Source organism: Anser cygnoides, chromosome 1 (genome assembly GCF_040182565.1).
Source record: "Anser cygnoides isolate HZ-2024a breed goose chromosome 1, Taihu_goose_T2T_genome, whole genome shotgun sequence".
Taxonomy (NCBI): domain Eukaryota; kingdom Metazoa; phylum Chordata; class Aves; order Anseriformes; family Anatidae; genus Anser; species Anser cygnoides.
The window spans coordinates 66,276,806-66,303,038 of record NC_089873.1 but is presented as its reverse complement, the minus strand read 5'-3'; the positions used below and the strand labels follow the sequence as shown (position 1 = coordinate 66,303,038).

Here is a 26,233-nt window from a genome sequence, read left to right as displayed (position 1 = left end):
GAGATTTTCTTTTTCAATGTAGCTGTTACCTTTTTCTTCTCACATCAATGTAAGTATGGACTATTACAAAAGCATATTACAATAATACAGTTTGTGTTTATCTTCTTTCTACGCCATGGCTCAGTTCCTGCTTCCTGCTTTTTTAGCAATATATATAGAATTCACTTGGTTTTGGAGTATAAAGCAAGACTTCAATTAGCTTTGAATTTATGACTCTTATATACATATTAAGGATATTTTATATATGTTATACAGGTCTAACTCTGCAATGAAATCAGAGAGAGATTAACATTTCGTAAAAAACTGTACTCTCAGCTGTATTTTAATCTAACAGCACCATGGATAGTTTTTTAATGAACGTTATCATGGATATTTTTTTCACTGCCACTGCTTTCTCCACGTGTCCAGGATCAAGGGCTCATCCTTCTGCTTTACCCTCTGCTTGGTCTAACAACTGACTTGTTTGCAGTGATTCCTTTCTTATGACTGCATTCTGCAGGTTTTTATGTTTGTTTGGAGGAGGAAGGAGCTGAAATCTTGAAGGTTTTATCAACATGTACAATCTACATTTTTTCAGAGGTATAATATGGAGGATATAATAAAGGGACATGATAGGAATGGGCACGTTAGATTTACTAGCTGTCTGTGGTATGTAGGGTTGGACATACCATTGTGTCACAATTCTTGTAAGGGATAGGAGGAACAATGATGTATAGCCAGGTCTTTACCATCCCAAGGAAAGCCGTGGGAGACTGATGCTGTCAAGCCAACAGCATTAGGTAGAAACAGAGTGCAGCGCAAAGGCACAGAGCTGTGAATCTCTCCTTTTCAGGTCATCTGTACCAGTCTTAATAGCCTGGTTAGCAAATGTTTCTGTAGCCAGAAGCGTGCTGAGGAAGCGACATCAATTCTGATTGCTAAAGTATCAAGTGCCCATTTAGATGTCCTGCAGTACAAGTCCAGCCAAGGCTCATCCTCACACATCTTGATCCATAGCAAAGTGCTTTAACTCTTCTACCAGTATGATCCAGGTTGGATTTGTTACAAACTACTGGATGGAAAGTTAGTCATGTTTCCTCTCTGTCTCTTTTTAAAGAATTACCCGCTGCTTTTCATTTTGCAGTGACAAAACATTGTTAAACAGAGACTGTGACAATGATGGGGTTTTGTTTGGGGTTTTTTGTTGTTTATGCTGTATGTTCTGCAGTTCTAAAATGAGTCAGTTGTGACCCAAGAAAAAATTGATGGGGATGAATTTACAGAAATAAGCAATGAACCCTAGGAAATCTAGTTTTTTTGACAGCTAATTTTAGTTAACTAGCTCAAGTTGCAGTTGGTGGTGATTAGCTACTCTCAAACTGGTAATTTACTACAATAAAAACTAGTTTTCAGAGGGTTCATGCTATTGTAAACCATGTGTAGTGGTTTATAATAGCAGTGTTGCATATAGATTTAAAGAAAAAAAACGCACAAAACCTGTCGCTCAGCCAATTGGCTGTGTGTCTAAATTCTCAGCACTCTACAATAATAATAAAACAGCTGGGGCAGGAAATTGGTCATTTGCTAGTAGTTAATGACTGATTTGTGTGTGTTTGCCATCCTCCACCACCAGCCAAACTGAATAACATTACGAATTCCCTGCTTCTTCTGGGAATAGAAATTGTGACCGAGAAATGGAAATTTTAGTCTATGACCTAGAGTATTCAAGATTGGGCAAAATGTTTCTCACACCTGGTCAAATTATTTTTTGATATAGATATTTAAATAGTGGTGGTTTTTTTGTTTGTTTTTTTTTTTTTACTGTTTGTTAATATAGTTGTGGGGTGAAAATCGGGGTGTTTTGTTTTCTTAGTTATTGTAAAGTAGCTGTAGTTAAACTTTTTATATTTTATGGTTTGTTTTTTTTTGTTGTTGTTGTTGTTTTTGTTTTGTCTTGTATATTCTTCTCTCGTCTCCTACTTTCAGCCTAACTCAGCAGGAACAATTCAAAGCACAGCAGGGCACAGGAACAGGAGTGTCCCCAATGATCATGAATTCTGCTAATAACAAAGAAGTGGATATCTTACGGATGCTTACCAAGGCCAAAGATGAGTATACCAAGGTGAGATTTGCTATCTATAAAATGAGGACATTTGTTTTTGGTGATACTGTAAAGTCTGAGTAAATTAGCATCACATTTTAGAACATAAAAGATTTTTTGTAAAATAATTTTACTCAGTGAAAATGACAGCGTAATCTGTTGTTTTGTGAAAGAGCAGCAGGTATAAAAAGTTTTTTGTCAGAATTTTCTAAAGATTCGAAAGAAATGAATGTTGTCAATAAGAACTTGTTAAAGGAGAACATGTATGTGACTGATTATTTGCTGGAGGCTAGGGGGTAAGAACAAGTGTAAATTTGCTTTCATTTTGACTCTTAGGGCTCCTGTGCTTATTGCTTATTGAATGGTACCTGAAAGTTGTGTCCTCTTTTTGGGCGAAGTATTCAAACCTGCTACTAGTTTCTGTGGTTTGCACGAATAATTTACCTTAGGGAAAACATCGAACATAGAAATTACCATTTTTGTTGTGGTTGTTCTCTACTTCAGACACTACTGGAAGGAAATGAAAAGGTTGAAACCTAGCATGATTTCAACCCATGTGCTACTTTGGTCTTCTGAAGCTTCTAAACAAAGAAGTAACTAATGGACTAATAATGTTCTGTATTATTGAGCAATCAAAAATGCTTTACTTTAGGGAATAAAAGTCTAATAATTTTAACCATTCATATATATGCTGCAAATTGTTTCAGAGCCTGCAGGTTCCTACTGCTGTTTCCTGTATTTCATATGTGTTGTCATGCAGTAATAAAGCTCCTTACATAAGTGTTTTGAGGCTAGAAATACATATGTCTTAAGCAATCTAAAGAGAGGAAAAAGTTATTTTTTCTGAAATGTGGCTACTAATAAGATCCTCAGAAAGATAATAAATATTTGAGTTATGGTGAAATGTATGCCTTTTTCACGTTGGTATAGCTTCTTTCGAAGCTAGGACCTTCATATTTTCTGTAATAATGCAATGGATTTAATGTATTATAATCAACAAATACTTCCAAATCCTAGTATATTGTTATGTTTTAAAACTGGACCAGTATGAAATCTTGAACTAAGAGTGTGATTCGATTGCTTAAACGTTTCATAAAATAATTTCATTAAATACCCCTAAAATACTGTAAATGGAAAACTGGAAAATATTAGGCTGTCTTCAGATACTATGAGATGGATGTAGTGCATTTTTTAAAAGTTACCTTCCACTTCTACATGACCACATAGCAAATCAAGACAGGAAAAGATTCTAGAAGATCTGTTGTTTAATAGTTTCCTGATTTTTTTTTTCTGCAGATAAGATATTTAGCAAATTTGCTTATTACCTCATCTTTAATCTTTCTGCATATGAGTGATTGCTAAGGAAATAACGGGAAAACTTCCTCCTTGTCCAGGACATGTGTGCTAGGAGTATCAGACTTCTTAAGAACTGGATTTGTGTTTTTTCTTGTATGGTTGGTAAAACAAAACTAGGAAGGACATGAGAAATAAAGGCGATGACAGCCATTTTTGTATTTTATGTCAATATGTTTCAGAGCAATCACGCTTTTTGGCTGCTTTATAACAAGTATTTCCTTGCCAGCACATGTCTTACAACTTACACTGCTAACGTGTTGAGATCAGTTATGAATTATGTTGTTCTCCTTTTTGAATTCTGTGTGGCTTCATAAAATAAGATATTTTAAAGTGTTGTGAACCATAAAGTAAGAACATCAATTTTGAAGCATCTAAGGGATTCTGCTCAACTAGCAAGTCCTAGGATAAGTCCATTAATGATCACCCATTTAATGCACTGTCCTTTGGTCTATTAGAGGTCGTATTAGGGGAACATCCTTTGTCTCATTGATAAGACCAGAGTAACTGAAGCTTCCTGCTTCATTACTGAAGACACACAGACGTTTGATAAGAACATAATTTCTGATAGGGCACGCATGGCCTCTGGGCGTTTATTTCTGTTGACTGCTTTTTCACTGTCTTCAAGCAAAAAGTTCCAGTGGTACTGCCCTGCTTGAACAGAAATATAGTTTCTAAGATGGCAGGTGTCCTCTTAGATTTCGGTTTGTTAACTGTATGAAAGACTGGATAGTACCTTATCACCTCCCCAGAAGGATGCTCTTTCTTGAGGGCACTGTGCCATACTCTGGCTGGATGACACAGACTGTGTGCTGCTATTCTTGTACAGTCTGAATTTTGTCTGAATGTCTCACTTAAGCAGGGCTCTGGAAATCCTTTCTGCTACTGCTTGCTTTGAGGTGGTTGCTGTCCTCTCCAGTGTCTGTCTTTGAGAGCACTTTGTGCATTTTCATTTGTCTGTTCAATAAAGTTTCCTTGTGGCTCCTTTAGATCACCTAGATTGAAATCCCACATTTCCAGAGCTTCTTAACTGCGTTTGAATTCAAGCAGCTTTGAAATTCTCTATGTTGCTTTCAACATAACCATCTATCTATAAAGCTCTACTAAGTCCTATCAAGTACTGGCCAACCTTCTTTACTCATATCAGGCCTTCTAGCATCTCCTTTTTGTACTTGATAGGTCTTTGCAACTCACGTTTCTCAGTCAGGTTTCTCCTACAGAGCATGACATGAGGATATGATGTGGAATTTGTGTCAGGAAATCTGTGCTGCTCTGGTCCCATGCTTGTCCATTGTCCTTCCTTTTGGCAACATCCTGTTCAGCTTGAGCATATTGTACAGGTGGACTATGAAATCTTACAACATAGAACAGTTGTTTGCCTTAAATGTCTCTGACTATACCAGACTTGCCTAAAACATCCTCAGTGGTGTTTTGTTCATTATGATGAATGTTCTTCACATGTGTCTTTTAAATATTGCTTAGCCGTTCTTTCACTTGATCTTAAAACCTTTTAATCTCTTACGCATCCTTTGTAGGAGCATAGCTTTGAACAAGGTACATGACTAAAGGACTGAACTGTGAAGCAAGATGTAGTAATCATCAAGTATTTTAGCTGATCAGTACTCTGCTGGTTCTAGGACTAAAGAACATATTGACATTTCTTTCATACTTCTTTTTGCTGTTTGTTGATGATGATGGCAGATGATATCTTTCCTTATCTGTCCATGCAACAGTGGCTAAAATGTCATGCTGCCTAATTTATTTGTCAGCTAGGCCATGCTACTAGTGTGCCAAAATGACCTTATATTTTAAGCTCTAATAGCTACAGGTTCCTTTGAAATCAGCACAGTGTATGTGTGTACTGTTCTTCAGTATGCATCCCTATATCAGATGCCAGCCTGTTAGTCATGTTAGCAAATCATGGGAATGATACCAAGTCAGGTTCAAGTCATTCATTATACACCTTTGTGTATAGTTAGTATTTTTTCATTTTGCTGAGGAATTTAATGTTCTTAATGGTTGAACTCTACTACTGCTTTCCTCAGTTGTATTACTTTAGGTCTGGCATCCTGTAAAGTATGGCAGTGGCATCTAAAGTACTTATGGTTTCTGAAGAATTCAGCCTATTAAAATACCCTGGAGAAATAAGGTCCTAATGCATTTAAATTCTGCTGAACTCATAATGAAATATACAAGAGTATGTTATCTGTCATGTTGAAGAAGTTTAAATACGTCTTTATATGATTTTTCCCCAAAAAGCTATGCTGAAAAATGTCAATGAGAAGGAGGCATATTGAAGAAAAGGCAGCATCCTGTAGAAAGAGAAAATTCAGGAGAGAAAAGATTTAATCTTACTAAGTGTGTGTTTGTCCTATGTAACAACATAATGAGTTAGGCTATGTGTGAACTAAAAAAAGAAAATGATCTCCACTTGTTCTAATATAGGTCAAATAGTGGCTACAGGAAGCACTTAATTTGAACTATGAAAAACTTTCATCTGATAATTAACTAGGTAAGATGCCTATTTGTCATTAAGCGAATAAGAGACAACAAAAGTCACCAGTCAGAAATTGACTGAGACAGTGAGGTAAGAAAGTGGTTTAAGGATAATTCAGTCATTTGTCCTAGTGTATTTAAAAAAAAAATGTTAGTGAGTTGCTAAAAGCTCGATACTAAGGCTGATATTGTTGCGAGTCCTTGCGAACTGCCTGGAAATAACAATAAAGGGTGGAGGAAAAAAATAAAGTTCCTCAAATTCAAGGATAACAACATGTAAGCTCTGAAGAACCAAGAACCTAAGAAAATACTTTATGTTTTTTTTTTCCAGAGAGCAGAAAAATATAGCTGAGTTTAAATATATTTTCATGTTTAATGCGGTCTACTCAGATTAGCCATGAAGAAGCACTTGATATGCGATTTTGTATTAACTGAAATTCGGTTTTGCATTGCTGGCAAAGTCAGTACTTTTTACTCATTTTTTCCAACCTAGTGCTTGAGGTTGTTTCTTGCATTATGCAGTAGGGGTACAGCTGGAAAGAAGATACAGGTGCTCGTTTTTTACTCAGATTGAAAAGCAGACCACCCTGTGGCATGATTGTCTGGTGCATGTGTTAAAGTTATTTCTAAAAGCAACATTTGAATCAAATTCACTGCAGAAGTCTGAGACTGATCAAACACCCATAAAATGATTTTTGGGCAGAGACTGGCATAATCGCTGAGGTTGGAAGGGACTTGTGGAGCCAGTGTTGTCCAGCGCCGTTGCATTAAAGCAGTATCAGCTATAGCAGGTTGCCCAGATCCATGTTAATTCAGGTGTTGAGTATCTCCATGGACAGAGACTCCACAATCTCTATGGGCCATCTGTTCTAGTATTTGAACATCCTTACAGTAGAGTTTTTTCTTAAGTTTAAACAGAATTTTGTATGTTCTGTGTTTTGCCTATTGCCTCTTGTCTTCAGTGGACAGAAGGGTCTGGCTTGGCTGTCTTTACAGCCTCCCATCAGGTATTTTGTACACAGTAATATACCCTGAGTCTTCTCACCTGGATGCTAAGCAGTCCCAGCTCTCTCAGGGTCTTCTGGCATGACAGATACTTTACTCCCTCAAACAACTTCATAGCCTTTCAGTGGACTTCTGCTGGTATATCCTCCTTGTTTTGGAAAGCTCAGAACTGGACATAGTACTCCATTACTCAGCAGACATAGCACACACCAGTGCTGAGTAGAGGTGAAGGATCACCTCCCTTGACCAGCTGTTAATGCTGTGCTTAATGCAGCCCAGAATGCAGTTGGCTTTCTTTTGCTGGCTCATGTTTGACTTGTTGTCTGGCAAGGGCCTTGGGTACATTCCTGAAAGATTGCTTTTCAGTCAGGCCCATCCTGTACTGATGCATACAGTTATTCCTCCTTGGTTTCCTTTTGTTGAAATTCATGATGTTCCTGTGAATGGCAGCACAACCATCTGGTCTGTCAACTGTATGTTCCCATTTTATGTCCTCTACAAGCCTCCTCTCTTCCATCATTTAGGTCATTAATGATGTTAAACAGTATGGACCCAAGCATCGAGTTCTTGGATACATGATAGCAACTGGCCGCCAGTTGGGCTTCATGTCAAACATATCTTGAGTCCAGTAGACCAGACAGTTTTCAGTCCACCTCACTTTCCAGTTATCTAACCTGCATTTTATCATTTTTTCTTAGAGTACATTATGGGAGATAGAGTTGAAGGCTTTGCCAAAGTCAAGATAAACAATATCCACTGCTTTCCCATCATCCACTGAGCCAGTCCATCTCACTGTAGAAGGCTATCAGGTTGATCAGACGTGATCTCCCCTTTCTAAATCCATGCTGGCTAATCCCAAACACTTTCTTGTCCTTAACGTGTTTGTTAGAAATGTCTACCAGGAGGATTTGCTCCATCAACTACCCAGGTATTAAAGTGAGGAAAATTGGCCTGAAGTTCCCCAAATTCTTTTTCTTGCCCTTCCTTGAAGACAGGAGCACTACTTGCTTTCTTCCAGTCCTTAGGAACCTCCCTCAGCTACCATTACCTTTCAAAACTAATCAAGAGTAGTCTCACGAGCTCAGCTCTCAGGGTGCATTCCTACAGGCTCCATGGACTTGTGTCCTTTTTTTTGTTTGTTTTTCCACATGCTCCCTAACCTGGTCTTCCAGTGCTGAGGGTAAGTCTTCATCACTCCAAACTTTCCCACCAGTCTCAAGGGCCTGGGATTCCTGAGCACAAATGTTGCAAAAAGGCACTGAGCACCTCCCCAGGACCCTGTCAGGACAGCACCCCTTGAGTCCCTTCAAGGATTCAGCTTTGGTTTTACTGAACAGTCCTGGAACCAGTGTGTATTTTTTGTTGTGGTACGTATTAGAAATGGATTTAACAGTAAGTTTGATATATTTGGGGGAATAGAGGAAGTAATTATTTTCTCACCTAATATATTTGAATTCTAAGGATTTTTTCTCGGAAGGTTCTGGAGAGGGCACTGATGTTTTTATATCCAGACAGCAGTGGCTCTGCTTTGTATCCAAATCGTAGCAGAGTTCAGTGATGCACAGGATGGGGCTCTTAGCTGGAAGGGGTGTGAAACTGGAACTGATCATTCCTTATCCAGTCATTAGTCCCGAGGCATAAAATTTTGAGCCCTTCAAATTCGGTTACTTAATAGTGAATATTCTTGCTAAATAGTATTAGATTTTTGTTAAGTAACTCTTTAAAAAAGAAGGTCTTCTCCATTTCTTGGTTTCAGTCATACCTAACGACAACAACTTCCAGCATACTATTTCTTTTCTATTGACAGTAGCACTCCTTGTATACCCATTGTTTTCTATTTTCATTGACTATATCCTTATTTTTGCTACAGCGTAAATAGGACTTATTCATGTTTTCCATTTCTCTTTCATACGGTGTTTCTGCACATTCTTTCTGAATTATGCCCTTCTCTCTTCATACATCAGTCATTCCGTGTCCCTGACTTTTACTCATCTGTCTCTGATTGCCAATCACTTTATAAATACAGTTTTTAATCCTGTCATGTTTAATAAGGTAACATACCAATTTGGCCACTTAATTAACTCTGTAATTATTGTTCTATGTGGGTATGCAAGTTCCCGAATTGTGGAATTTTTATATAGAAGAGTTTGAGTTAGAATTTCAGTTTTTAGTAAAAAGCATTTTAAATGTTCTTCGAGTGCACATAAATCCTTTATGCATCTAAACTACTTAAGGCTGTTGAAGGACTAGCTGACTACTGATGCAGGAAAAGCATGCCTGGTTCCTTGGTTTCTGAGTTGTCAGATTGATTTTGTGTTAAGTGCAGGAAAAGCAAAAGATGAGAACTGAGATTTAAATTAAAGGAAGCCTCATACTCAGAAAATCTTGGAATGAAGTGTTTATTTTTACATATGCTTTGTGGTTTTAGAAAATTAGTTTGTAGATATAGTTCTTTCAATGGCGTAACACTTCATAGTCAGTGCTACAACTGTTATTTTTGGTTAGTGACTACCTAACTATGTCTGGATTTTACTGTGGTGGAAAACTAAGGGAAAAAATATTGTTGCACTTAACTAGAAAATACTTCTTTTCTGTTTCAGTGTAAGACCTGTTCGGAGCCAAAACAAATAACCAGCTCCTCTGCAATCTGTAACAACCCCAACCTAATCAAACCAATTCCTGTGAAGCCTAGTGAAAATCAGCATCAACGAATATCTCAGCAAAACAAGGTAAAGCGTTTTGCATTGTCTTCTGACCAGTGTCACTGTAATCATGTAGTAAACTAGGAATACTTACTTAGGTTGGGAGGTCAGTGCAAGAACTTGAGGTGAAACCACAGTAAAGATTTTTTTTTAATGCAAAACAAACCTATTTTTGTAAATCTGCTCCCATCCCCACCATCTGACGTAGAAGCACTTAAATTACAGATAGACTGTCCTCATGCAATGGAAAAAACACTAGTCTTTCGATGTTGGGGTGCTGCTTTGATCCCAAGCCGGTCTGATCAATTGCTGAACCACATTTTTTGTGTTCTTTGCCTTCAAGGGAATTCAGGTAATCTAAATAAAGCCTTTTGATATATCTTCAAACTGCATCACATTGCAAAATCCTAAAAGCTGAATTCAGTCAACTGTGACAGCGAGATGCGTTAAGAGTGGCCCTACTTTGTACAAGGGGAAATTTTTGTCTCTTATTAATATTGTATGGATGACTGAAAGGAAAGATGCTCTTTCATGGTATTTAAAGTGAAACCACTGCTATCTTTCAGATTCACTGGTTTTCTCCCACATTAGCAGCTTGACAACTGTTTTCTTGCCCTTATGATGTGACAGAACTATTAAAAGTTCTCTTGGGAGAAAAGAGCAGTTTTCTTGGCTTTTCCTTTAATACTTCTGGCTAAATATTGTCTCCACTTAATGTGGTTTTTCATGCATGAGACAACTATGTTTACTTCTTTTCTTTGTCCCTTCACAGAACGTGGATCCTGAACCACAACACTTGTCTTTGACAGCGCTGTTTGGAAAACAAGAAAAAACAGATGTCTCAGAACCTCTTAATAAACAGCATCAAGAGAACCTTCCTGTTAGGCAGGGTGTGGTACGTTCACTCTCCTACGAAGAACCTAGCAGACATTCTCCCTGTGCAGAGAAACAGCTTTGCCCTGCCATTCAAAAGCTTATGGTGCGTGGGACAGACCTTCACCCACTTGCTGAGTTTCCTGAGAACCGACTCTGTGAAAATGGCAATATCCACCCTGTGGGTGAGACTTTCACAGGACTTTTCCAACCTGTGACTTCTCGTGGTATTGCAACATCTCATGTAGTACAGGATGCTGCTGGTACTCAGAGTTTATTACAGAAATTGCAGAGTCAGTCAGGTTCAGTGACGAAAATGGATCCCAGTGCAACAGGATCTGTGAACTCAACAGCTTCTGTGTTCAGCAGGACTCCTGCTGCTGTTGGAGCACCAGCAGCACAGATAAATAATATGACCCAGCCACCTTTGGTATATTTCAATGGTACCCTGCCAGGTCAGGCTTTAGAGTCTCAGACACTTGGTAAAGAACAGCCCAAACTTCCTAGACAGCCAATTTCTCTCTCTGGCAATCAGTCAGCCAATTCTGGGGTGATATCACCTCAAGAGCTATTGAAAAAGCTCCATATAGTGCAACAAGAACAGCAGTTGCATGTATCCAGCAGACCAACATTGGCAGCTAAGTTTCCTGTTGTTACTCAGAACACCAGTACACTGAAACCACTGGATTCCTGGATAGAAAAGGCACCGGGTACAGAAAAACAAAACTCTCTCTTTCAGGTAGGTAAGCAAGTTCAGATTAAAAAAAAAAAAAAATAGCAGCTTTCTAAACTTGAACTTTATAAGGCTATTCTATGTTTCTTTTGGCCAGTATATTCATGTTTCTGCCTTACTAAATTTTGCTGTCTAACATGCATTTTTCATTTTGCAAGTGACAATTTAAGAACAACATCAAGTAAGTTCTGATTTACTAATTGTAAATTATTGCAAATACGAAGGGGTATGTCTGTTGTACATCACTAATGACCAAAAATTAGTTTTTGTTTGTTTGTTGTTTTGTGTGTGTGTGTGTGTGCTTTTTATCCAGACATATTTCGAAAAGTCGCTTAGTTTTCAGTTGCCATACTTTGTCTCAGGCTGTTGTGAGTAACTGCAGGTAATTGAGTGTGATGTTTTGGGTTTAATAATGTTTTTTCTTATAAAATTAGTCAAGTTTTTCTGTGGAGGTATGCTTTTCTTTGTATGCCAGTTGCTAAAAGGACACTTACTTCAAAAAACTACTGTTAGAAAGTATTTTTATATTGCTGAATTACCTTGTACCATAACAGCTACTCCAAGTTATTCAGTAGTTTTGTTTTTCCACTTGATATGTATTGTTTTGAAAAGTCGCCTTGTATCTGAATGTCTTCAAAAAAAAAAAAATCCCCCAAAACCCTGAATTCTGTTGAGTGTGACCCTAAGATTGGTGTCACAGAAAAATCAGGATATGACAAGAGATTGTGTCTCAAAAGAGTACATTTTTCTATTTTTCAGGAGAACCTCAAATGCAATTACAAAGTCCTCCATCCTAGACAACTAATATCTTTGTTTACAATTCCAGTTTTTGTAGGAGCTTCCACACTTGAATGTCTTCCTATGTCTTTTGGGGAGATGAACATGCAAGCCCCTTTTAACTTCCTTTATTGTGGAAGACTATCCACAGCATTATGTTGTGTTGGAGTCTGACATTGTAAAGCAGTCTAGAAGTTACTTACCCAAATGATAAACTATTCATCTTTTCAGCATAAAATTCAAAAGCTGCTCTTCTACTTTTACTGAGGAATGAAAAACTACAGAATGCTTCAATATCCTCCTTATTCCTAGAAAGTTATTCTACACCTGAGGAGGCTGAAACAGCCATTTAACAATTAAGGGCCACATGAGCACAAACACTGACAGGTCAAAATTTCTAATTCCATGAGAGAGGTCAGGGAAAAATGAATTTGATAGAGCAAATAGCTATCATTATTTTTATTCTTTTAATTAAACTAGTATGATGTTGAATCTGTGTGAAAGAGTGTTTCGTGGTTTAGTCACTAAAATTATTCAGGATTGGTTGCTCACGGATGGTAATCTGACTTTCCAGTGGAGTCCTAAGGAAAAGAAAGAGGATCCAGAGTCACAATAATCTACTGTTTTCATGGGGAATGGAACTTGCCTGCTATAAGTGAAAAAAATTTTCTGATCCACTGGTAAATATGCGTAGCATGGAGGCATAAGACATTCCTACTTTGAAGGTAAAAGTGCAATGAGGCAATTGCCAGGATATAAGCCAGTACGCAGAATAAAAAGTGGCAGAAATCTTGTTGTACTTTCAAATGAAAAATCCATATCGATGCTGATGAGGTTAATGACTTTGTGTATATTTGAAAAAGAAACTGATTCCAGCATTAGTTGCAATATGGAAAGGGAATTAGAGGTCTGACTGGTACTGCAATTCCAATAATTTTACTGCTTGAGTATAAATAGAACAATAGCTTGAGAGAAGAGAACAATTTTCAGTGGAAGAAGCATCATCCACTGGGATTATTGCTGCAATTTTGCTTTAACACATACAAACAAAACAGGAAAAAAAAAACAAGCAAACAAACAAGTAAAAAAAATAAAGAGACTCTTAGTCCCCTTTTGCAAGGCTGTGAGCAGACCAAGAAGATTGGGATTGCCTTGGAATGACTTTACTGACACAGCCACAGCTGCTATAAAACAGTATTAGGTGCAGTTTTTCTGACATATTTAGCGTTGTTTGTAAGACTTAATACATAGAATAAAAATGATGAACGTGTGACTAAGCATTGTTTAGGACACCTAAAGCTCTGCAATCTGGAAGGAATGCACCCACCCCCAAAACAAAACAAAACAAAAACCTGGCAATGAAGGAATGAGTCTTTATTTCTGTAGAATGCAATGAATTAGCCATATGAAGAAAAAATGAAGATAAAAATTTGAAACTTTTAAAACCAACATTAATCTTTTTATAATTACATCTTCGCTGTAGACCGAAGGCTTTAAGTGCTGCCATGCCTGCAGACAGACATTTGAGTGAAATTGAGTTGGCACAAATATATCCACACATGCTCATGCAAAATTGATCAAAGCAAATTCTGATGACAAATGCAGCAAAAGGTTTGTTCTCCGTAATTATCTTTTGGTATTGCATCTTTTACTGTAATTTAGCATACAGAAAAAGCAAATTCTAAAAAGTCTGACAGGAATAGAAATGTATCTGGACAGTGTCTTTGTTATTTGGAAAAATCACATTAAAGGAACATCCCAGATCCATCAGCAGTGCTAAGAAAATTAAAGCAATAGTCTTCTGCACAATTGACACATTACAAGTCCAATTTTAAATTGGCTTCTGCATCTCCATCTGGTGTAAGAACTGCGATCTCCCACGTGGAGAGGAAGAGACCAGTTACAAAAAAAAAAAAAACCACACAACAAAAAAAGAAAACTAAGGAATAATACTCGGAAGCATTCATTCTGGTGCCAGCCCTATTCTGAGAAGTATTCTTTATGCAGATGATGAGTAACGCGTGCTTAGGATGCAATAAAAAAGCATTAATCTGCAATGGGCTTTTAAACATGTTCTTAGTATTAAGCATAAGTTATCCTGATTATAGATACATGCATGCTTAAGAGTTTATGTTAATCAGAATTAGTTTTAAAAGTGCTTGCAATAACCTTGACACAAATCTATCTTTTCTTCAGAAGGCCACTTATATTGCTTGCCACTTACATTGCTTACCACTTATCTCATTTCTTGGAGCATTTTCCATCAAAAATGTGTTTTCTACCTAGTATGTTACGCACTCTGAACAAGTGTATGGTACATAGTAGCTAAAATGATATGATGCTCTCATCAAAGATACCTATTATCTTAACTGCTGTTTCATCATGAGATTATAAACGTGTGCAGGAGGAATACAGTAGCTATTTTAAACTTGTCTTGAAAAGTAATTTAAGATTCTGTAGTTAAGCATCAATAAAAATTGTTTGGATTATACTTGGGAGAGACAAAGCAACGTTAACATTAGCATTATAGTCAGCTGTATTTTAACAGCAGCTGTCTTTAAAGTTCCTGAACCATTCCTAGATAAAATGTTCTTAGTTCTAAATAATGGCCCTACAACGAGTGAGAGGCCCACAGCATCCACTGGGTGCTGATGGTCCAGAGGAGCACCTGATGCGCCTGGAATTGTGCACATGTGGGAAGCAGCACCAGGTCCCAGTGTCCATTACAGGAGATCCACGCACCAGGTCCCAGTCTCCATTACAGGAGATCCATGCGTTTCTTAGTTCATAGTGTTAGGAGAATTTGTCAGCTCTAATTCTGTCTAGCTGCCAGCAGCCATGAAGAATATCAAACATATCGTAGTGAACATTTGTGCTTCAGAGAAGGTATACTATGTGCTGCAACAATTATCTTGCACAGTTTTCATTGTTCTTACTTCATTATGGCACAACTGGTGGTAGACTGCTACGCTGTTGTTAGTGACTCAGAGATTTAAGTATTGACCTGATAAAGCTGGAAGTAATCCAGGGAGGCTGCAACCCACAAGCAACTCGGGTTAGATTCTGTGAGAAAGGAGTTGATCAGCACTGTTTTGGAAGGGCTGTTATGTCTTGTGAAAAATTGCTCAAAGCTAAAAGATTGGCTTGAAGGCCATATGCTCCTACAGAGCATTTTCAGTGCATGCAGCAAGAGCTTGCTGCTATAGGAATTACACTAGTAATGTCACTCTAGCGTCCCACATTTCCTCATGGGCATCAGTTGTCCAAGTGACTAAAGGTGATCTGAACTCTGAATCTGAACTGAAATTTTGCCTTTATGCTTTAAAAAGCAACCATCCTGTTTATGTAAAAGCTTGTTAAGTGTCAGAAGCTTTGAGCACAATCTCTTAGGAAAAAAAAAAAAAAGTACATTTTAATGTTTGAACACAAAACCAAATAGTATGCACTGAAAAAACGCCTGTATTTTCTATTTGTCTCCTGAGGCAAATGCTCCAAGTATAGCAGTAACCTGTAGACACTAGCTGTGTCACCAGTAGATGGCAATATTGCTTATTCCATATAGCTTCCATATGGTTGGCAAGTTCTACCAAAAAGCTGTTTTTATCCAGGAAAAGCAAATAATATTTGATATATGTGTTGTGGTTTAACAGACGTGTGTTTGACAGTAGTAACCATTTAGTACTAAGAACGTGGTTTGTCTCAGGTTTTGTTTATTTGTCTCAGACTAGAGAGAAGTGTCCTTTGATTTCAAAGGACATGTCATTTAGGTCTTTGACATAGTCTGTCTTAAACTGTCTCACTAGTATAAGACAGACCTTATCTCTTCCAGCTGCTCAGCACCGTTCCTTTGCTGGAGGTTCCTACCCTTGCAGGGCAGTTTGTATACGCATTCTTTAAATCCCATTAGGAAAAATCAACTGGTTTAAGCTAACCCTGCCAGTTTCACTTGAGGTAAATTAAAGAGGAGTTACATGAGCTGCATGGATGAGTAGATCAGAAGTGTTGCGGTAAGTGTCTGGAAGCAGCCAGTCTTCCACGGGTACTTTTACAGGAAAATATGTGTGCACAGCCTGAAGGTCTCGCTCTGCAGAAGTATGTCTCTATGGATTTGTGATGGTTTTCTTTTAAAATGAACATTGGTTTTGAAGCATAGGTGCACAAACGTACATACTACCTTACTGTTTTGGAAGCAAACCTGCAATAAGTTAGGAATATCTTAACTCATTCAGGAACTTGAAAGGCAGACTTGATGATTTTGCATGTCATGGGGTAGAAAAAAAGCTGTGGGTAGAGAGTTTCATTTCTAAGTAGTACTCTGTATTTGAGAAAAAATATTAACTTAAAAGCGAACTTGAAGATTTTTGCATAAGGTGCATATTGCATGCTTTCTATATACGTGAGTCTTTCCAGGCCCCTAGTCTTTTTGCTTCCTTCAATTTAGCATAAATGAACGTGAGATCTCATTGATGCTCATTGATTCTTTCTATATCTTTTATATTGCAGCCAAACTAATACTATTCAGAAACGTCTCATGTAGAGCATTCAACTAGGGGTAAGAAGAGCTACCCCCAAAAATGTTTTTTAATATTGAACTACATTGTTTTGCCTACCTAGGAAATCAACCTCAGATTTATTTCCTTAGTTTTAATTTTTCTTGCAATGTTTGAAATCCGGGACACAAAGTAGAGTGCTCCTATAGGCTTTTACCTTCATGGAGCAGCAATAAATCATGCTTCAATTCCAAGCATGGTGGAATTTCTTTGTACCTTTTGTTCTTTGGAACAAAAAAAAATTGAAGATTGGGTACTTGAATACTGAGGAGATGGCTGATTAGGTGAGGATTTATTACTAGTTACATGCAGAAAGCTCCAACATCTACGAACTTAGTGAATAAACTTTGTTATGTCATATGTTATATCTGCTACTATTGATCAGTCCTGCATGTTTTAGAGTTGCAAGATGTATCACAGAATTTAAACATAAAAATTCTTTGACATCTATATTTGCGGGTTGGCATGGATATGACACAGAGAGAACTTGCAGAACTACAGCAGCATCTGGGTTTTCCTTCTCTTTTAGGGCCTTTTTGACTTTCTGAGCTGAATGTTGGTTAGGAGTCAGTTTTGTTTCTGACAGTGCCACCAGCTCACTGCAGCTCTTATAAATCACTTACCTGTTTTCTTTTCCACTCTCCTTATATAAAAGGAGGACATGTGAGTGTGTGTTTGTATGTATATACGTGTGCTTATATGTACATACATATGTGTGTATCCACATATAAAAAGTAATCTGAAAGTTACAGTTAGCAAATGCTTTCTAGTACTGGGTACAAAGATTAGTCTTTAATATTGGTATTTGTATGTAGGCAAGCATATTCTCGAAGATCAAACTTAAGGACTTACTGTCCCTATGTGGAAAACTTTACGTCTGCATTTTCTAAGAATGCTGATTATTTAATAGTGGCCTGATTTCTGTTATAAAATGCTCCTGTACTCAGATTATTTGCCTATCAGACTGTATCATATTTGAATCCATTGTTACGTTTTACTGCGAGTTGGATGGAAGACCTTTTAATTGGGAATTGGACCATATAGGGGTCCTGAACAAGAGTTTCATGTAACTGGACCAATCTCCAGCAATTTCTGTACCTGTTGCAGTTTTAATCATCTTAATTCCTTTGGAATTAATTAGATAAGTTAATTGGTTACTTGATTTTTATATGGACAGGTAATCTCACCTCAGCGCATTCCTGCCACTGTGACTCCTACTTTGTTGATGTCCCCAATGGTGTTCACTCAGTCCACACCTACTCCAGCAAAAGCAAATGAAAGTGGGCGGTTAGCAGCATCAAACCAAGAACCTGCTGCTAGCTCAGCCAGCCTTCTCCTGCCGCTGCAAACCCCAGAGCCAGCTGTGGTCAACAGCAGCTCAATGACAAAGATACAGCTGCAAGAAACACTTTTACACCTGATCCAGGTAAAATGCCAGGAATTCTTCTGCTTTGCTTTAAATCCTTATTCCTATTTTGCTCTAAGCACCTGGACACCTAATCAGTTGCATCCATCTGTCTAGAGGCTAAATGGATAATTAAAATATATGCTGGAAGTTGTGCTACTTACGGCTGTGCGTTAATGGAGCACTATGACATATACAGGGGAGGTAGTAACCTCTCTTTGCACACTGCTGGCTTAACTGCATTTTGATTAATGAACGTAGTTTGGGGATCAGGAAAGATAGTAAATTTGAAGGAAAAGGATAAAAGTGACTGAAAGCTTCATAAGGCTGGCCTATGAGCCAGAGAGATACCTGTTATATTTTTAGCTAAGGATAAATAAAGGGTGATTATTCTACCTGCCAGACACTTCAGAGATGCAGCTTAGCAGTGAAAGAAACTAAGATGGGAAGTGTAAGCAACTTTAAAATATGGGTTAGATAACCTAAAAATATACTAGTTCAGTCTACTCAGTATAATTCTCTACTTCAAATGCTAAAATTCCTCTTGCTGCAGTTATTCAGGTTCAAATCCAACAAAACATGTCAACATATAGGAGACGATTGTTACTGCTCTGAGATGGTATGAATGATTATGATTTATTTTCTGTGACTTGCTCTGAGATGAATACCTGAAGAGCAGAGGTTGAGGAGAGGCTGTATAGCTAAAGAACTGGCTATAACACGTAATGAATAGAGACACAGGTTTAAGGGTCCAACTTGTAGGCCAAAGCTGTGCCTATATGGCTTGGCATTAACATAAAAGTCTTTATTGGAATTCTGATTTGTCTCGCTTAAAATGCAGTTTAAATTATAGACCCAGAAAGAAAATAGTATCTTTAAGAAACCAGAGGTTTTTCTCATTTTCTCCTGTGTTCTTAGTTTGCAATTAAAACCCAAAAATATCACATTATCCTGTCTTTACATACTAAGAATATCTGGATAGTAGGAAAACCATATATAAAGTTAAAAAAGAAATTAGTCAAGAAAACTTAGATTCTGCATTCTGAAACTGTATTTGTAAAATGTATATTCGATCCTGCTGTTCTTGATAATAGTTAGGATTAACTGCATTATCTGGAAATTACTTAAAGTTTAAAAATGTGATGCTGATTGCCAATTGTTTAGGTGTTATTTTCAGTTGTATAAAACTACAATCTCAGATGCTCATGATTTTCTTCAAGGGGTATCTTGATTTTAATCATCTTCATATATTTATGTAAGCTACATAAGACTTTCTCTCTTAATGTGAGTTGACCAGTTCTTGCAAAATGATCTTCAGAAGGCAAAAGTTAAACAAGCATCAGAGGAAAAGGAGCAGCATCAGTTAGGAGAGTTAAGTCTAAAAGAGCTAAACCAGGTGCAAGGATTGGCTCAGGTAGGATTTGGTGTACCCAGGGTGTTTCACTGTTCCTTCAGACATACTTGGAATTATCGCTGAACTAATGGGGGAAACTACTTAAGGAAATCCCTAGGTAAATGAGAAGAGAATAAATGAGAGTGTTGTATAATCACTGCAATATCATGCAAGAATAGTATACTCAAATCCAATGAGAGTTTGGAATGTCTGCTTTCTGTGTATTCATTACTACTTACAGAGATACTCATGCTTGCCACGACAGAATTTATATACCCATGTAGTTCCTCAAAGTCTTGGAAATAGTACATGTATATATTTTTGGTAAAGGAAATAGACTTCCTATTGGTCGCTTCTTAAGACAGAGCAAGGTTGAAAGGCGTTTTGTACATAAAACTGGAGGAAAAAAAAAGAACAAAACAAAAATCTATACTCAGGGATGTCTGCCTTGCAGTAACAATTGTGTTTTGTTTTTCAGAACGATGACAACTTCTTAAATATTATTTATGAAGCATATCTCTTCAGTGTGAGAAAGGCGGCAATGAAGAAGTCTATGTGAAAGATGATTTTTTAAATTAAATTTCTGTTATTTCCTGAATCCCAGGAAAAAGGTTTCAAAATTTTCGAGTGATGCTATGTTTAAAGAAACGAGTGGTCTTAGGCACTTTGCATACACATAGATTTTGCTTGTTGTCAGGTACATGCTGTACTGAGAAAGAAGTGGGCAGAAACGGATTGTGCCTTCAGGGATGAGAGAGTCACAACGCTGAAGACTTAATCAAAAAATATCTTAAATTATTTTTCTTAGAGCGGCCCATGGTTAGAATTGGTTTTCCTGCATAAAGTCTCTGTTCTCAGAATTCACTTTCCTTTTTTACTTATAGCATGGTCACTTACTGACAAGGTATTTGACATGAATTTTCTCTGAGAAGTCATACGCCACTTTCACAGTGAACTATGCCCATTTCTGACCACATGGTGGCAATGTTGGACTATTTTTAGGAAAGTGAAAATGCTGGTGAAATTCTGGAACTGAAAGTCGTAGGTAAACTGTTATGTCATCTTACTTAGTTGTCTGCAGAGCAATTTAGAAGAAATGTCATGACTTTTCCCCAGATTTTTGTAGAAAAATCTTTTTCTATTTTAACAAGAGTATTTTTAGCTAGCCATAGAAATGGGACTCTGCAGGTGTTTTAAAGAATTGGGGGGAGGGTTTTGTTTGTGAATGTACTTGCTATCAGCATAGCTTGGGGGGGGGGGGGGCACTGGATTCATGTTTCTATTATTCTAGATCCAATCTGTATTATTATAAGCAATGTGCAACTTTGTTAAGGGGGAGACTACATGGTGTAAAAGTCCTGTTAATTTTTTAGCGCGTTCCTGGAGCACAGTGATTTCATTGACCCATTTTTAAAGAAAATAAAATGGATAATCCCTACAATGTGGTGATTTTATTTTATTGTACCATGGACTATATATTTAGATTTGTTGGGATCACTTGTATTTCTTTGACTCTGAAATGTTTTTACACTTGGCAGAAGAGACATTAATGAGACCTTAAATCAGTTAGAATAAATGACTGAAAGAAATTTGCTGTATATTCTTATTAACATCTATTGCTGAAGTGTGAGTTTACTACAGTTTAGGAACCCCAAGTTGTTGCTGAGGAGATGTTTCTTTTATGGGTGCCAGGAGCCTGACATGTAATGCATAAATGAGTATATGTTCTTCTTGGCTTTAGGTAGGCACAACTCACTCGCTTTATCTGTGAAGAAAAGGTTCTTCAGTGTAAATTAAGATGTAGGTTTCAATTAATATGTAACTATGGTGGTAAATAGTTGCCCCTATTACCTGTATATCATGCCTTTTTCAGGGTGGGATGGCGGTGGTATTACTCACGTTCCTTGGGAAAGCCTGTAAACTAAATTTTAAAAAATAATAATAATAAAGAACTACTCTCTTTATACAACACAAGTGAAGAATCCCAAGAGACTCGTGCCTGTGATAATGCTAGACTTTTCCTACCTGAAGTAGCTCATAGAAAGCAAGGTGTATTCTGGTTCCGTTTGTAACCAAATTGCTCACAATTCTTTCAGATTCAGTGAAAAGAACGTGTTGCATGGGTATCAGCAAGGGCAGGCCTTAAAGACAGGAAGCCCTGTGGCCATTATGATTTATGTGATTCTACTGAATTAATTCGAATAACTTCTGAATGAACTGGTGTGAAATAAATTGGAATCTGCACAAAGGAGTTTTTGAGATACATAAATACGTGCCTAATGTCTGTGGTTATGGATTATTTGACAGTACAATCTAGAGATGATGGGGATGCATAGTTAAGACCTCATTTGACATGTAGAACTTCTTGTAAATGGCGGGTAAAAATAATCCCTTAGTATCTCTGACTGTGTTTGTGATTGGTTTTCTACTTACGGGAGAAACACTTATTTACCAAAAAAAGCTATTTTGATGCATGAATTTTAAGAACATCCTTATTTATTGCTTTTCAGAGTAAGGCGTCATTTTAAAAAACTTATAGGAATTTTTTTAAAATATACCTGTTAACTCTTGACATGTATGATGACAGTAGTATTGGCACTACACTGAACAAGCTGAGGCATATCTTAAAGCAGACAAGGGTAAAGTTAGTTCAGGGTTTCTACTTGCTGCCCTCTCTTCTGGTTATGGCTACACTGAATAACAATGATGGAACTGTTTTTCTCACATTCTCACTGCTCTAAGGGGTAGCTGGGATTCTTCAGGTGGTGTAAACTTGCTTTTTGCGAGGTTTACAAGGGTAGTTGCTACGTGAAGGAGATGTCATTTTAGTTGACTTGCATACTTACAAAAACAACAGAGGTAAGAATGTAGAACAGGCTCATAAAGAAATATTCTCAATTCTGTGATAACAATCAAAAGGGGAAGAGCATTGAAAGAGCTGAATCGAAGCCAAATTTGTTGCCTAGCTTTCTATTTCAGATAGCCGAATCTGCATCTTCAGAGACATTTGGGAACTGGATTCATACCAGTGTGACCTTTATCACCTTTATGCATTAATCCCAGTCTCAGCATCAAGGTTCTCAGTGTATTTCCACTTAACTACTGCCCACTTCCTTACAAAATTCCATACCTATTGAACTAGAGAGAGAAGATGAGGAGTAGAAAGTCAATGACATGCTGGAACATAATCTCTAACTAATTCTGTCGGTGTTTATCATGGAAATCCGTAATGTTCAGTGAAAGCATCCAAACCTTTCCTCAGGCCCTTCTCACAGAAAAATCAAATCCTTAATTTGATTTTTATTCATTAGCTCTCTATTGCTTCTCTCTCTTCTCTTCCTTGTTGTTGTTGCAAAGGGGATAATTAAAATTGCACAGCAAAATAAAATTTTTCAAGGAGCAGGATGCAGCTGAATAAGCAGGGTGCTTCGTCTCCTCTGACAGCCTATTTACGTTGTGTTGAGCTTTGAATTTCAGTCACAAGTGCAGTGGGTATTCTAGATATCTTTGTCCCTCTAGGATATTAAAACAATAGTTTAATATTTTAGCAAACTTGGAAAAATTTGCCACAGAAAAGACAAAAGAGATTTTTCAGCAAGCATTTGAGGCTCTGATGTTGCAAATGTTATGAGAAGGCAGCAGCTTTACCCAGAGGGATTCCTGAAACCTAGAGAAAAGGCAAAATTCTAGTCATTGAAGTAAATAATGCACTAAAAAATTAATCCTCAGTCAACATACAAATAACTTTACTGCTAGTCCTGACTAAGGACTTTTAAGAGACTCGTGAGTGCCAGCCTTTTCCAAACTGTTATGGCTATCTCCAACAGGCTTGTTCTGACCTCTGAGCATAAATCTGCATGGAGTGGGGTTGGGAGTACAGAAGGGAACTTGATATGTGCAAACAGGAGCAAAATGCAGTCCTGCAAGACACTGAAGAAACAAAGGCTGTAGTTTTATAAACACTTTAAGCTGGCTGTGCTGTTGAAGAGGCATCACATCCCAGCCACCCACTCTTGGCTGCTTACTCCTGCTCCCACACTGGTCTTTCCTTCCATTTTCCATTATTTTTCTCCTTTTTTGTTTTGATTAAGGCAGCTACGTGGTAAAATGTGTTGCAGCAGAAGAGTTGAGGTTAAGACTCCCTGTGCTCAGAGGTTGGTTTAAACGTAGATGGATTTAGTGGGCAGCAGCACAGGCACCTGCACTGGTCTGAGGATGTGGGTGTGGGGCATGTGGATAAACGAGTGGGATCTGCAGAGAAGAAAGTGAGGTGGGAAGGTTGAGCTGCTCTGTTGCCTTAAACTGATTTGAATTTCTGTGAAACTGATCTAAACGCCGTTTGCCTCTTCATGTAGTACTCAGAAGATGCCACAAAGATTGAAATGTGACTTCATTGTTGTGCCCTACCTTGGCTGTTTGTGAAAGCCATGAAAGTGTTTGCAGATACCTCCACAAAGGTTAAGTATTGTTTGTAAGCCTAAACTCTCTAGGCTCTGCGTAGAGGCAGTGCAAGGACAGGATCCTCTTGAGGGCAAGCCTGAGTACAAACCTAATTTAGCCAGGGAGATTAGATTGAGTGGGCTAAAGTTAGCCTCTGCAAGCACCTTCCACAGCACCACCACTGTCTTGTACTGAAACTACTGACAGCTGAGCCAGCCCCTACTTCTCCTCACAATACAGCAGCTTTTTGGGTGAATTTTCCCTTGTTATTTTTCGTTGTTGTTGTTTAATTTAATGGAGACTACCATCAAGCCTCAACAGACTGTTCAGATACAAATCTTCCTGGTATGGAAGTGAATGAGAAATGCAAGAAACAGATTGTTTTTGTGTGTATGGCTGAGAAAACTACTGAAACGAACAGGAAATGAGCAGTGGTAAGATAAAGGGGGGAAGGGGGAAAAGTATATATATTTTAGGTCATTTTAAAGAACAGGTTTTTGAGAAAAAGTGTGTCCTGTATATGATCACCTTTACATTTTAGCTCATGGAAAGAATTCTAGTTGTAAGTAATCTACATTCTTACTTTTAAAGCTGAGTAACACCATAAAGGCTTCCAAAGAATGAATTTAGAATAAGCATCTGGTATACACAATAGGAAGTCATTACATGGGTTTTGGGAGTAACAGCCTCAGTCACACATAATAAACAAATAATTGAAATTATTTGGGTCGTGCATTGATTAAAATCCTTCTTATATTAGGGCACAAATTCTACAAAAAGCAAAGTAAGTTCTGAGTTCATGACAATGTGTGCGCACTAACAATATTTTCAATAGAGACAGAAAAAAACACCTCACGTTGTGTGGTAGCTAACCAAAAGTCAAGCAATTGAAAATATCACAATTTCCCTTACTATCAGTAAGATAGCAGCCTGCTTTCAAGCCGTGAGGGAACTAGGGGAAACGATGACAACGTCCTGCAGCTGCTACCCTGTACACAGCTGGATGCTAAACCCGTGGCTAGATCCTACATAACTATTAACTCTTCTCTTTCCCAGGTATCACCACCCTGCATTTTAGGCCCATCAGCTGAGTGCAGAGCTCCTGTGCTTTGGCTTGAACTCTGCTGGTGTGCATCTCTCTTACTGCAAATAGCTTTGGGTATGGCTATCAGTGCCGTATTTCTTCACCTGGTACCTGAAATCTACTTATAAAACCTACTGAAATAGAGATGGATACCATTATTATGTCACTTCAAAACCTACCCCGTGTGCTTTTCTCCAGCACTTGCCTGTAAACACGGCATGTAGCAGGCAGGCAGGATGGAACATGCAGGCTCTTGGCAGCACTCCCAGTGTAGGGCTACTTGGGCTGGGAACAAAAGCTCTGCTTTCCTTCATTTTTACTGCTGCTTAGCAGTCTGACTCACTGACGGTCTCCTTCTTTCCACTTAGAGCAGTAGCCCCAGACCTACCACTTAGTAAAAGTGTCTGTGGTTCTCATTCCTCTAGAATTTTTATTATTTATTTGTTATGCCTGAGGATCTCCCCTTGGGTTCTTACCAGGCAAATCCTGCACTCCCTGGCCTCTCCCACTGATGCAGCGAGCTGTCGCTGAGAGTTTGAAGAGAGTTTGAATTAGAGGATGAGTCAGGGTGTAGTATCATAGCCGAAGTCTGGGATCCCATGCTTAGTGCTTACAGTTTGGCAATAGAGGTAGCAATTGCCACCTCTTTTCAGAGCTGTGTTTATATGCACAATTCACCATTTGTTCCCACTGTCTCATCCTCTTATGATAGCCTTTTTCCTTCCTGCTTTCACACCTGAGACACTAAGCTAATCCCTGGCTGCAGGGGGCTGTTAAATCCAGCAATCGAAAGTTCTTCAGTGTAAAGTCCCCTGAACAAGCCAGATGACCAAAGATGAAGAGAGTAAGCACTTACTTCTGAGCCATCAGCAGGCGGTCAAAGCAGAGCAGGCTTTGCAAAGAAAGGCACTTTGCAAGTGCTGCTGTGCATACCTTGAAGAAATCAGCTACCAAAATGAGAAGATTTCAGAGAGAAAACACCAGTTTAGGAGGTGATAGAAAGAGAAAAGTTGGGATTTCTTCTTGTTACACCACACATAACAACATGTTTCATTACACTGGTGCTGGGGGAGCAGGTCTCAATACAGAGGTGGTGGGATGAGGAAGATTGGCAGGGTCAGGTACAGGATGGAGGGACACAAAAGTTGTGGTCAATATTTAACTCACAGTGGTCTGCTCATTTTCAGGAGGATGACAAAAGTGGTGATTTCATAATCCACTTAAACATCTTGGGATGAGAGCTCTTGGATGATTTTAAAGGATTTCTGTTTCTTACGTACATTTTGTTTGTCTTCAGCATTGCTCTAAGAGTGTTCTTCTAAAAATAGCCAGATGACACAAA

The 26,233-nt window shown here is 38.1% G+C and overlaps 1 protein-coding gene across 2 annotated transcripts in view; it reads left to right on the top strand.

Annotated features, from left to right (window-relative positions):
- DCP1B (decapping mRNA 1B) overlaps positions 1–20,957 on the top strand; it is a 45,944-nt gene extending 24,987 nt beyond the window's left edge. For both annotated transcript variants that reach the window (XM_048049091.2, XM_048049675.2), the window contains 5 exons: positions 1,966–2,101; positions 9,535–9,663; positions 10,409–11,248; positions 17,747–17,995; positions 19,846–20,957. In XM_048049091.2, the coding sequence (XP_047905048.1) occupies positions 1,966–2,101; positions 9,535–9,663; positions 10,409–11,248; positions 17,747–17,995; positions 19,846–19,926 (1,435 nt within the window). In that variant the 3' untranslated portion in view covers positions 19,927–20,957. The remainder of the gene's footprint in view (positions 1–1,965; positions 2,102–9,534; positions 9,664–10,408; positions 11,249–17,746; positions 17,996–19,845) is intronic.
- Positions 20,958–26,233: the final 5,276 nt, after the last annotated feature.